Source organism: Pinus tabuliformis, chromosome 1_1 (assembly GCF_031772625.1).
Source record: "Pinus tabuliformis cultivar Carrire ecotype Pingquan chromosome 1_1, CPIR1, whole genome shotgun sequence".
Lineage (NCBI taxonomy): Eukaryota > Viridiplantae > Streptophyta > Pinopsida > Pinales > Pinaceae > Pinus > Pinus tabuliformis.
Window position 1 is genome coordinate 841,397,199 of NC_142297.1, and position 13,205 is coordinate 841,410,403.

General features: G+C 34.1%; 1 protein-coding gene across 1 annotated transcript in view; it reads right to left on the reverse strand.

The window, feature by feature from the left end:
- Positions 1-9,690: 9,690 nt before the first annotated feature.
- The window catches only part of LOC149216795 (protein LATERAL BRANCHING OXIDOREDUCTASE 1-like), a 3,679-nt gene continuing 164 nt past the window's right edge, over positions 9,691-13,205 (reverse strand). Inside the window, exons 1-4 of the mRNA XM_089391278.1 lie at positions 13,044-13,205; positions 12,708-12,955; positions 10,726-11,050; positions 9,691-10,445 (exon numbers count right to left, since the gene is read on the reverse strand). The exon at positions 13,044-13,205 is cut by the window's right edge and continues 164 nt beyond it. Coding sequence (XP_089247404.1) covers positions 10,137-10,445; positions 10,726-11,050; positions 12,708-12,955; positions 13,044-13,205 — 1,044 coding nt within the window. The 3' untranslated portion in view covers positions 9,691-10,136. The remainder of the gene's footprint in view (positions 10,446-10,725; positions 11,051-12,707; positions 12,956-13,043) is intronic.

Consider the following 13,205-nt stretch of genomic DNA (forward strand, 5'->3'; position numbering starts at 1 on the left):
GAAAAAGAGATGAGAGGAAAAACAAAATATGTTGATAATTCATACCAGATTGTGAGGGACGTCGGGCACTGAAAGAACATGTGCAAATTTGTTTCCAATGCATTGCGGCACATGGAGCATCTACTTGGACCCTGCCAATTTTTCCTTTGCAGATTCTCCCATGAAAGATTTTTGTTCCGAAAAAGCAACCAGGAGAAGGTGATCATCTTCATCGGGCACTGAGCTTTCCAATAACATAGAGGAAAAAGAGGAGGAGGATTTCCGGCAGCAACAGAAATCATGTCCGCGTATATGTTCTTGACGCTCACAGGTTTATGAATTGACCATACCAGATTATCTCTAGTGCCCGAGCGAGAGATCCCCAAGCAGTCAAGACTCGCTTTTACCCTCAGCCATAGAGGAATCGACTGACGAGGCAGATGGAGCTCCTCCCCATCCTTCCAAATCGGAGAGGCTCCAGACCAACCTTTGATTAACTTGTCCCACGTAAAGACCCCCAACCTATGAAAATCATATAGCAGTGTAAGAGGAAATGTGAACCCCCGGCCAGATAAGATAGGGTCAAAAGCAATAAAAATGTATGATCCTGAATATAAAGTCCAGCAGAATTTTTCCATGAAGAATGGGTGGATTTTTCGCAGGCTGTTCCAAATCATCGAGCCGCTTCTGGTGCCAAGGATCCGTTTCCTGTACCAGAAATCAACAGGCTTATCCCTCAGATATTTAGTCTTTACAAGACTACTCCACGGACCATCTCCAAAAATTCCTCTGTAGAGAGACTTACAGAGAAGGGCGTTACCAAAAGAACGGAGGTGTTTCAGGCCCCATCCACCCATACGTTTTGGAACAAAGATGGAGGCCATCTTTACGAGATGTATTTTACACTGATATGCTTGTCCTGCCCACGAAAAATTTGCAATCAACCTGTTCATCTGCTTGATAATTTTGCTGGGAAGGTAGAAAATGTGAGCAATATGGGATCTTTAATTATACAATGGAATTCATATGGGGCTTCATGCTTCTTCTGGATCCTTCCTTCCAATCATGGGCGAGAAAATTTTTCGTTTTCCCACATAAACTGTACCTCTTTGTCTTGATCGATGATGGAAACTATTTGTTCCCAGATTAATGGTTTTTCGATGAGTTAGGGTTTACCTATGGTATTATTACCATTCACTTTGTTGTTATCACTCTATTTTCTCCCCGTCATGTCACTTATTATAGCTAGGTTTTAGTTTGAGAATTGTAACCCATCGTTGCTTTCTCTAGGGAACACACTGACATGTGTATCTCATCCATTTCCTGTGTTTCTTGCCTCCAAAGTGTTACAAAGTGGCAGTTGACTCTCGTGTCACAACGGGTTCTCCACTCGTCGATTTCAGTCCCGAGTTCGCAGCAAAGGTAAGGATTATTAAACGAGACCCTTCTTTAGTCCTCTAATTTCGATTTAATCATTCTGTTCGATTTTAGAATGTCTAACTTTTGTTACTTTATTGTTTGCATATTTTCCATTTTTTGTTAGGGCGTTGAAATAGGGTTACCGGTTGGAACAACCAAATCCTTATGACAAGAGATGGGTAAGGTCTGGCTCCCTTCCTTAGGCCCTAAGGGTTTTTCTTACGTTGCCATTAATTATAGTTACATTTCTCGGTCGTTTTGATCTTATATATGACTAGTTAATTGGGTTTTGTGCGAATAACCCATACTAAGGGTTCTTGGATCTCTGTTTTTGTTTCATAACTATGGATTATACCCAGCGATTCATCTAAAGAGTTGGGAGTATGAAAGTTTCTCTCCACACTCGTCCGCGATCAACTTCTGTACAGTTTCATTGTAGTTTCTTTTTATATTAGAAATACTCGACCGTTTTATAACTTGTCCCTTAGGGTTTCAGGAGACTTTTCCTGTATGCAACACTAGGGTTTTGTTTCCATAACACGTAGGAAAATATTACCTCCCAGTGGAAAGAATGATACACTTGGTTTTTTTCTGTATTTCACTTTCTCACATGGATTTTATTTGTCATAAATATATCACTGTGAGTGATGATTACATTCGGCTATATTTATTTCTTCCACAAATTAATTTTACACTGGTATCTCTTGGGTTTTCTTTTAGAGGTCATCCTGGCACGCGTTTACTAAAATGTTTGTTCGAAAAACTCTGTGACAAATGATGTTCGTATATTATCTTCTCCTTTGGAGACCATTCCCCTCCTTATATGCATGTTCATGATTCTGACGTTGATTAATTGTGATTAATATTTATCTTTATATGCATATATCGTTTGGTAGCTACTATCTTTGTGGCGCCTACTTAAATCCTTGTTCACTTAAATGTTATAGAATTATATTTCCTCCATGGTATAATTTTATATTTTGTTTTTATTTGTGACAAAGAAAACCCAGAAGCTATCGACTTGCGAAATAAGGTAATACCTCTTTCCACTGGTAGGAGGATTTTCTAATTTTCTAAATTGATGGTTGCGACTGTAACCAAATGATTCATTACATATTACTTGAAAATTATTTCAAGGTAATTATGGCTTCACCTGTCTTGAGTTTCACAATGCTTACAGACCTCCCAAAAATTCAGTGACACTCCATCTGTTTTTTCTTCTAGGTTGGAAGAATGTTTCTCAAATTTCCTTCTGGATTAACCTAAGCAACGCAATTGTCAACACATAAAAGTAAACTTATGTTTTCATGTATTTTGTTTCTAATTCATATAATAAGTTTAATTTTTCGGTCAGAATGATAGTTGGATACTATCAAACTAGGATATTATTCATAAAAGGTTCCTCTGTGAAGAACCAATGTTCTGTACATGGCCTTCTTTTTATTTATATGCCATACTTCTACTTAGAATTATATCTTACGCTTCTTCTGTAAGACTATTTGGTGTTATTTCCATAGCGAAATAGAATTTTCATATATAATGACATACTATTTTTCAGAAAATTTAACATTAGCTATGTTTATTGCTATAACAATGATGTATCAATCGTATAGTTTTTTTTTTTTTTTTTAATTATGTATAAGAACATTTACATCCTTTTAGAAAGGATTTACTATAAAAATAGATATATTTACTCTAATTGTTAGATGGTGATATTTTTTTATTCATATATGCATACTTGTTCTTCAATTTTTTAATTATCTAAAGAGAAAATAAAAAATAGAGTTCATAATAATTTATATATATCTTAAGTAATTATTATACATTTTGAGTGGGCCTCATGGTTAAGAGTACATCTTTCTTCTTAAGAGGTTGTAGGTTCAAAACCAGGGTCCCTTGTTCCACAAACAAGAGGGTCTCATATAACAATTTAGTGACCTTAAAATTAGATAATAATAATAATAATAATAATAATATATAGCATCAACCAAATTATAGGTTCAAAACTAGAGGGGGAGGGGTAGAGTATGTATGGGTAGACTTAGTAGTCAAATGGTTACATAAATGTGAGTCCCTTGTCCCACAAACAAGAGAATCTCATATACTAATTTGGTGACTTTAAAATTAGATGATAATAATAATAATATATAACATCAACCAAATTATTTATGTTTTTATTATATCACTATTGCAGTTGCATTTGTTATGTCAAAATAGCTAAAAAAATTTATATGAACTTTGTTTCTTTGAAAATAAATTCTTAACTTTGTTATTAAAACTTTTATATGAACTCATAGATTCTTACCTTTGTTATCAATAAAATAAAACAAAATCACAAATATAAACCCTTCTCTCTCTTTCTTTTCTTTTTTGCCAATATAATATAGTTATTTTAAAGAAATCATACTCTACAATTGATTTGCTAAATTTCTTTCCAGACAACATTATTTCACAATAATTCAAATGTACATAAAAATAAACACTTCTGGGCTCTTACAATTAACCAAAGACTCTTTTATTTCATGCTAGAAATTAACTTCAATCAAAGTCAAAATACTATTTCTTTTTCATAGTAAGATAAAGTTAACAATACTTTTTTTTTTTTTTTCCAATAGAACATAGTTATTTTAAAGGAATCATACTCTACGATTGATTTGCTAAATTTCTTCCCTTACAATAATTCAAATGTACATAAAAGTAAACACTTCTGCACTCTTACAATTAACCAACGATTCTTTTATTTTATGCGAGAAATTAACTTCAATCAAAGTCAAAATACTATTTCTTTTTCATAGTAAGATAAAGTTAACTATACTTGATGAAAGTCTTTTTTTTAAGAAAAATAATAATTAAATATTTGGTTTCTCTCAATCTTGACAAAGCTTTAGCTTGTCTCCAAGCAACCACGCTTATAATTTTTTCAGTATACAATTTTTTTTTTATTTTTTTTTTCTTGTTTTCAACTTATGCTCTTTTCTTTTATCTTAAAAAATTATGAAACAAAAGATTTTTATTTTTTTGTCCATCTATCACTTTTTGGCAGTTATTAACTGCTTCCATTTCATAAATAGGTGGCAGGTAGTTAACTTCTCATTTATGATCGCTTGATTCCCACTTCTGGAGACAACTTCCTGTCTTCTAGGAAGTAATAAATTGACCAATATATAATTTTCATAATTAAATATAATCACCAAGATTAGATGCAGAGGTCTTGCTAACGGATAATTAATTTCCAAGAATAATTGTAGTCTTTTTCTCTTTTAGCCATCTGTACTTCAATCATTAATTTCCCAATTTTTTTCTTCATAAAATAGAACATAATGTAGTATTTAAACAACAACTATACATCAATTATTATCAGTAAAATATTTATAATTAAGTATCTATGTGTCTCTTAAATGTAGCATATTAAGTTCAAATTTAAACATATCTACATGTAATTACAAAAATATCTTCTAGCTAAAGGATATCACAGTTATGGATATGGATATGGGGATTTTTTTTCAATAATATAAGGGATATCCAAGATCTAGAATTTTGACATCATATCTCTACAAGGGTTATGAGGCATTTCAAGTGTTAATGATTTCCAATGGTGCTAGTAAATTTGGGTCACAACTATATTATTCAGAGGAATATGTGACAAAATAATGGAGTTCATAGCCTACAATATTTCAAAAACATTAGATATGTTAATTAGGAATGTATTAGAAAAATATTGACACAAGTACTCATTCTCTTCAAGTAGTTGCTTCCTAGTCTGGTATGTGGTTGAGATATTCTCTCAACTAGTGGTTAGTATTTGTAAGATAACTTTCCTATCTTAAACCAAAGTGTAATGTATTTATATGTTTACTATTTATTTATTAAACAATATACTCATTTCAATTTGATATGTGAAAAATGTGTCTATTATCCCATTTTATATCACCAATAGCATTACCCTTACCATAGAACCTCTATTTCAATAATGGAGGACACTTTCATTCAACTTTAAAACGACCCAATATCTTTTCCACACAATAATATCCCCACTACTCGCAACCATGAATAACCCAACTACTAGAAAAAATCTAGAAACTACAAGGGTGCATGATCGAGGTTGGATCATTAGAATTTTTTTCATCCATATCAATGCATTCAGACTAGAAAAAGTGGAGGAATTAGCTAACAAGATGATTTTTACTAGTGGGACCATGTTTGGCAAATTGGGCTCTGAAATTTTTTGGCAATGTTTTAAGGCATAAAACGATCTTTTATTGGGGTAAAAATTTTCCATTATAGCGTAGCACCTTTTTGTGTTATTCCGCACATATATATTTCCAATGATGCAAGAAGCACTCCAATTGAAATTTGTATGCAAAAGTTATGCCACTCAGAAGTTGACCTTCTTGTTTTCACCACCATGGTTCGAGAGGATGTCGTGTCAACTCCCATTATTCATGGAAAAAGGGGATAGCTAAATGATTGTGATATAAAAGAGTCTATGATAGTATATAGTATAACTTTGTTAAGAGTTGAGGTAGTCAAATGTAACCACTAGTAAGCTACCAGACCATGTTTTAACTAGACCACTAGGAGGAAGAGACATTCCATTATTTCGAGTGCATTTGTTCCATAGCTAAGGAAAATAGCCAAAAAGGATAGTAGGTATAGAACATAGAGATGATTTGTGCACTATAGTATCCCACAAGCCATATGCCATACTTCTTTGCACCTACAACCATATTTCCAAACAGAGAAAGTGAGTAGAGTGACCTCACCTTCCAGCTGGGTGTTTTCTCGAAAGGGTTTTCCAGTGCATATCTTGTGTTGTGTGTGTGTGAGAGAGCCTTTATTTTGTTGTTCTCTATTATTTGCATAATTTCCATTTGCATGCATGCATTAATTATAGTAAAATCTGTGGATCTTGAACTTTAATAAAATTATAATATCATAGAATTTCATATATTTAACATAGTATTATTAGATTCGTTGTGACAAATTGTCCAGTGTAATATGCACAACAATTTATACATCATATTGGTATCATATCGGGTTTATTTGGGTATTTTTTGTATATTTGCAAGGGATCTAGATCAGTGGGGCTGAAAATCATAAAACCCTAATTATGGCTGACAAATATGTAAATGATCCTCGTGATCCTGTAGAGGTGAGGTTTTAGCGGCTTGAACAATAAGTCACAGATATAAATTACAATGTAAGCCTCCTCATGGTGGTCGTGAGCAATAAGCTTGGCATATTTGGAGAATATGGGGGTTCAAATACAAAGGAAAAATTATAAGGGGGATCGGGAGATCGGGAAGAAACAAAGAACCTATCAAAGAAGGAATATAGAAAAGATCAACCTAGTTCGAGTGTCATGAACCAACATAGTCCCTACTTAAAATGGAATCAAAAGTCGATATCAAGTTGTACAATGGTGAGATCGATGCTCCGAAGCTAAATCAATGGTTGCAGCAACTTGAAATTTATTTCATCATCCATCAAATTGAGGAAGGACAAAAGATATCATTTGCGCAACTGAAATTAGAGGGCCATGCACTAACTTGGTGGGAAGCCACACAAAGACCCTAAGTTTGGAGGGAGAACACCCAGTGACTAAGTGGGAGGAATTCAAAACCCTCATTAAGACACAATTGTATACCATTAGGGATGTAGAGGACCAGTGGATCTGGTGGCACTACTCCAAGAAAAAGCCAAGCCAAAGGATGCAGGAGTACACCACAAAGTTAAGAAAGATGACTATACTGTTGGGTATCTCTCCAAATAACCCATATTTACTCAAGTATTTGAGAGGTTTGTGTGAGAAAGTGATGTTGTTCAAACCCAAATCGATGGACGAGGCTTGTGTATAGGCTCAATACCTAGAGAACATAGGATGGAAGAGAGCATAATCAAGTGGATTGAAGTAGAATGAGAAACTTGATGCTTATAAGGAGGGAAAGAAGAAGCAAAAAGTGAAAAAGATAAAAATATTGCAGCCACATCACACTAGTGAAAAGATCCTAGCAACCATTGCTACCACTACAACATTGAAGGCTATACAAAGGAGAAGTGTTGGAAGCATGGGGTATTCACATATTGAACCTCTGACATATCACCTGTGTTCATGGCATATTAACAATACCCTTAATTTGACTACATATTGGAAAATCCTAATCACATTAATTAACACCCTAGCAATATGAACCCAATAGAACTTCCCAATTTGAAAAACCCCTACTTTCACTAGATATTGTAGGTATCCATTTTTTCATTAAAATTTTTTATACCCCTTTATATTTTTTCATTATCTTTGAGCTCAATTTTTTATATTTGCAAATATAAAAACTCTTTACCCCTATATATCCCCCAATATATTATGTCATTTTTTCCTCAATATATATCCCCCAATATGAACCCACATGGTATGATATTTCTCCCCTAGCGAAGCCCCCGTGGTTGGAAGTTGCATCTAGAAATAAAATCGAAGAACAAAAAGAAAGATAATAAGAAGAAGAATCTCATGGCCATTGATTCGAGCAACTATGTTGAAAGGTACTCGGATGTGGATGAGTAAATCGTCTGTACGTTAGTGAAGGAGGTGAATTCAGTAGCCTTCAGCAACAGGAAGAGAAATAAATGACCAAACTCTTCCATATAAATATACAAGTTACAAAGACAAAGATTGAAGCTATGTTTGACTTAGGATCATAGATGAATCTCATTGCAGTAGAGTTGGTTAACAAGTTGGGGTTGGAAGTTCGTGATCATCTAAACCCATATCCACTAGGATGGGTAAATAAGGATGCAACGCTGAAGGTTTCAAAAAAGCAAAAAATTATATTTGTTATTAGTGTTGATTTTATTGATGAAGTAGATATAGATGTGGTTCCCCTTGATGTATGTGGAGCCATGTTTGGGATTCCATATATGTACATGTGAGATGCAATATTCATGAGGAGTGCCAACCAACACTAATTCATCAAGGATGGAAAATCATTCATCATCAATCCGCACAAAGGAAAGTAAAAAATTTCACTACTATGTGCTAAAAAAGCCAGGAAATTGACGAGTTCTAAAAAGAAGTATGTTTTATTGTTTTTAAGAGAAAGCCAATTTTTAGAGGAGTTAATAAGAGGCAATACATCCCTAGAGGGGTGTAATAAGAAATAGAAACAACAATTGGAGGATTTTTTATGGGCATACATGGATGTGTTCCGCGCTCAGCCGAAAGGGTTACCACCTAAGAGAGAAGTGGAGCATGAGATCCAACTATTGTGGGACTCCCCATTTCCAAATATTGAGTTGTATAGGAAATATGTTATAGAAGCAAGTGAGGTGAATAATGAATCGCAACAGTTGCTAGAACAACATGTCATTCAACCGAGTACATCATCATGTGGGTCACCCATCATCATTATGCCAAAGAATGATGGGACTTGGTGGATGTGTATATATTATAGGGTGTAGAAAAAATCACGCTCAAGAACAGATACCCCTTACCAAGGATAAATGATTTGCTAGATCAATTGCAACAAGAAAAATACTTCACCAAGTTGGACTTGAAGGTTTGATTCGAAGAAGAATATACCTAGCATACCACCTTCAAAGTTAGGCATGGTTTTTATGAGTGGTTAGTCATTCCATTTGCCTTATGTAATGCACAAAGTACTTTTATGAGATTAATGAATGATGTACTATGCCATTTTATAAATTCATTTTTTATTGCTTATTTGGATGATATACTCGTGTATAGTGCTCCCTGGGAGGAGCACATTTCACATTTGATGTTAGTGCTCGAAATATTGAAGAAGCGCCTGTTGCTAGCAAATCTCAAGAAGTGTGAGTTTGTGCATCAATCTTTGGTGTATCTTGGGTATGTGATCGGTGGATGAGAGTTGAAGAAAGATCCTTCCAAGATGGAGGCCATCATGAAATGGACAGTGCCTACTAATGTTTTTGAGGCCAGGGGTTTCAATAGGGTAGCACAGTGCCTGAGGAAATTCATAGCGTTATTTTCAACGATAGCAGCACTACTCCAAGGCATAACAATATGTGGCAAGAGTTTCTAGTGGGAAAATGGTTAGCAAAGGCTTTCGAGGAGCTAAAGAAAAAGATTCGTCAAGCATCAGTTTTGGCATTACCAAAATTTGAAGTATAGACATATGCAAGTAGGTATGTTATGGCATTTATCTTGATGCAAAGAGAAAAGCTTATATACTTACTAAAAAAATATTAAATTAAAAGAAAAACAACTAATACATATAAATTAATTTAAAATAAATTGTTACACAAATAATAAAAAAATTATAACAATAATAAAATATATTAATATAATATAAGAAACATAGGCATTTTCCTGTCCTCGTACCTGTCCAACCCCTTCGAAATGTGAAATAGTCGACCTATTTTGCTTTTTAAATATTGGATATCACTATGTGGATGTGGATTGTGAACAGTGTAATTAGTTATTCGTTACAAACGGAGTTGAGAGCAGTGAAATCACGTATATATTGTTTACAATGGTAGGAACTCTATACGAGATAAAACTCGTAGCTGACCAGGAATGTGAAAAAAGTTTAATAAAGTATTATTTTAATTTCACATCTGACGTCCTATTTTGAATTCTCTGGGGTCGAAAATTGGCCATATCTGAGACTTGACAAATGAGAAAGAGAACTCCTGAAAATAGATAGGTCGGCTGTATCTTTGTGACTTATATTTCAAAGTCACTTATGGAATGCTGTGAAACGTCATATTTTGAATAATTGAAACTGTATTTCATCCTGTGAAGTGTTAGTGTTTGTTTCTAATCTTTTGATACAGGCGTATTCATACAATGAATTCTTCCCCTCCACACCGCGGGAGAAATACCATTTCATGTAATCTTCATGAATAAAATTTCTGAACAAGCATGGATGACTTTCATCTATCAGTTCTTCTGCTGGACCGATCTCTGCTTCGAGTTCAGGAGCATAAAACACCCCAATCGACAGCCTATCCCTGCAACGGTCTGTCATTGCCCGATGTTCTATGCTTTTGTATCTTCCATTACTCATTACCTGAAAAACCAACCACACAACAAAAAAAACATTTATCAAATGAAGTTTTTTTATTTGAAAATGTATACATTTATCAAATGAAGTTTTTTTATTTGAAAATATCTACATTTATCGAATGAAGTTCTTTTATTTGAAAATAGCTAGTCTCTAGCGGTTTTAAGAGTTACATAGGCTTCGCGAGGATTGGAAAAAATAAAAATAAAAATTATGAATACCAAATCTCCCCATCTAACAATTAAATTGGACTAAAACACGCGCCAATTAAAGACCATAAGCTTACCTCTATCAAATTTCCAACGTTAATGACGAGAGCATAAGGAATAGGTTGCACAGGTATCCATTGGTCATCCTTGCGGACATTTAATCCTACTACTTCATCATCCTGCAATAAGAGCGTAATGCCAGTCATGTCTGCATGTGGGCTCAGCCCAAACACACGATCTGGTCTGGGGCACTGAGGATAGTAATTCATCCTCATTTTTTGGTATGTCTTTCCAAATTTTTTCTCGAAGAAATCAGGCTTCAACTGTAATGTCTCTGCAATTAACCCCAACAGCTTCCCCGCAAGTCCTTTAATTTGGGTATTGTATGCATCCACAATCTCCCTGTCAAACAACCCCACAGCACTATCAGTAAAACAGCAGCAAGACCAAAAAAAACTATACATATTCCATGGAATTTTTCAAAACCCAATCTTTATGTCCAGAACAGGACTATCCTCAAAACAATACAAGTCCATGTTTAAATAGGTCAAGAGCTTCATAGTTTATATGGGTATTACGGATTCAGTATCTGAACTAGTAGCGTTTTGCCATATTTGATATCAGAGTGCCTATTGCAGGGATTTAGCTCCCGTCAGGTTCACAGGTCGAACTTTACTGGTGCAACGGTGGAATCTAAACAGAGGATGGAGAAATGATTACAAGTTGCCATGTATCAGCAATAGAGGTTTTGGACAATTTTGTTAGATGGAGAAATGATTACAAGTTGCCATGTATCAGCTTTAAGGTTTTGGACAATTCCAATTCTTTTCAAGGGTGGGATCATGAAGTTAATTTTTTTTCTTTTAAATATTGGATTTTTAAATATTGGATTTTTGGATGTTGGTCAAAATTCTAATTAATTATTTGCTATTTACAATACTATACTGGAATACTATACTGGAAAAGCAATTTTTTTAATGAAGTCACTGACACTGGAATACTATACTGGAACAGCGATTTTTTTTAATAAAGTCACTGACACTTTCTAGATTTTCCGGACACTGAAACAGATATTTGAAATCATTTCAAGGCAGATCAAAAAAATTGAAATGATATCGAATATTTTTAATTCCTTTTTTACTATATATTTTAATTGCATTCGCACAAGTTTTTTTACCATTCGATATTGATTAAATTTTCAGATGAAAATAATAATATAATTTTATAATTATAATTAAGTTAGATTATAAATTGGTGTAATATATTTGGATATTGAGATATTTTTGTTTTTTTTTCTAATTTTTTTTACAATTGGTATGTTACTTCAATTAAGTTAGATTATAAATTGGTGTAATATATTTAGATATTGAGATATTTTTGTTTCATTTTCCTTAATTTTCTCGACAATTGGTATGTTATTTCAATTCACCCTTTGATGTATGGTAAATGTTGATTTGTCCTTGTCAAGTGTTATTCATACTTGATCAATTTACATATGTTTAGCTAGAGTAGTAGGGATGGTGGTTTTACATAGTAAGGCTGGAAAGATAGGTGTCCTGTTGGAGTTTAGGATCCCACCTGTTTCCAGACGTCCCAGTCCTAGGCTTAACTATGAGTTCTTAATATATGTGGCTTGCAAGTTGTTGCATATATCTAAGGAGGGAAAGATAGGCATCCTGTTGGAGTCTAGAATCAACTGTCTCCAAGGTGAACAAGATAACTACCATTCTGTCCAACCACCTAAAGTGATAACCACAATTGACAGAAATTTATTCCAAAGCTACAACATATCAAACTACAATACAACATATCAAACTACAAGACTAAAACATGGTCGAAAAAAAATCACACTGATTCCACCCAATGATTCCACCCAATGACCCCACTAGCTCAATATATATATGAATAATAATAATAATAAAATATATAAAAAATTAATTGAAAGATAATGTTTTAATTTTAATTTTTAAATTTATTTCGCTATTTTTTCTTTTATATATACCAGTATGTAGGATAAAATTTAGCCCATCTGTTTGAACAAAATGTGTTTAAAGTGCACCTGAAATCGGTAGGTTGAGCAGGCCAGACATTCAAATCTCTGTAGTCGGAAGGAAACATTATCAAACCCAACAAGTCACCCCAATCCAGCTTTTGCTTTTCAGACACGACGAATGTCTGGCCATAACCCTGAAGATCTCCTGGCTTCACTGAATACTTCTGTTTCTCCTCCAAAGGAAGCTGGAAAAACTCCTTTCCAACTCTCTTAACACCATCTATTAATGTGTTGGGGATACCGTGATTCACAACCTATAAGACGCCAACCAAAATATATTTAGTTATTTTTCTTGCAAAACAGTTCATAACACCAAGAGAGCAGGAGTTCATCAAATGATACCTGGAAGAATCCCCATTCTTCACAAGCCTGGCCAATCTTCTTAATCTCTTGTTCTCTCTGCGATCCTTCTGAAAGCTTGGCCATGTCAATGATGGGGATGTCCAGCTGATGACCAGACAATGAAGTTGGTGTTGCTCTTTCTTCGTCTCCTCTGATATATCT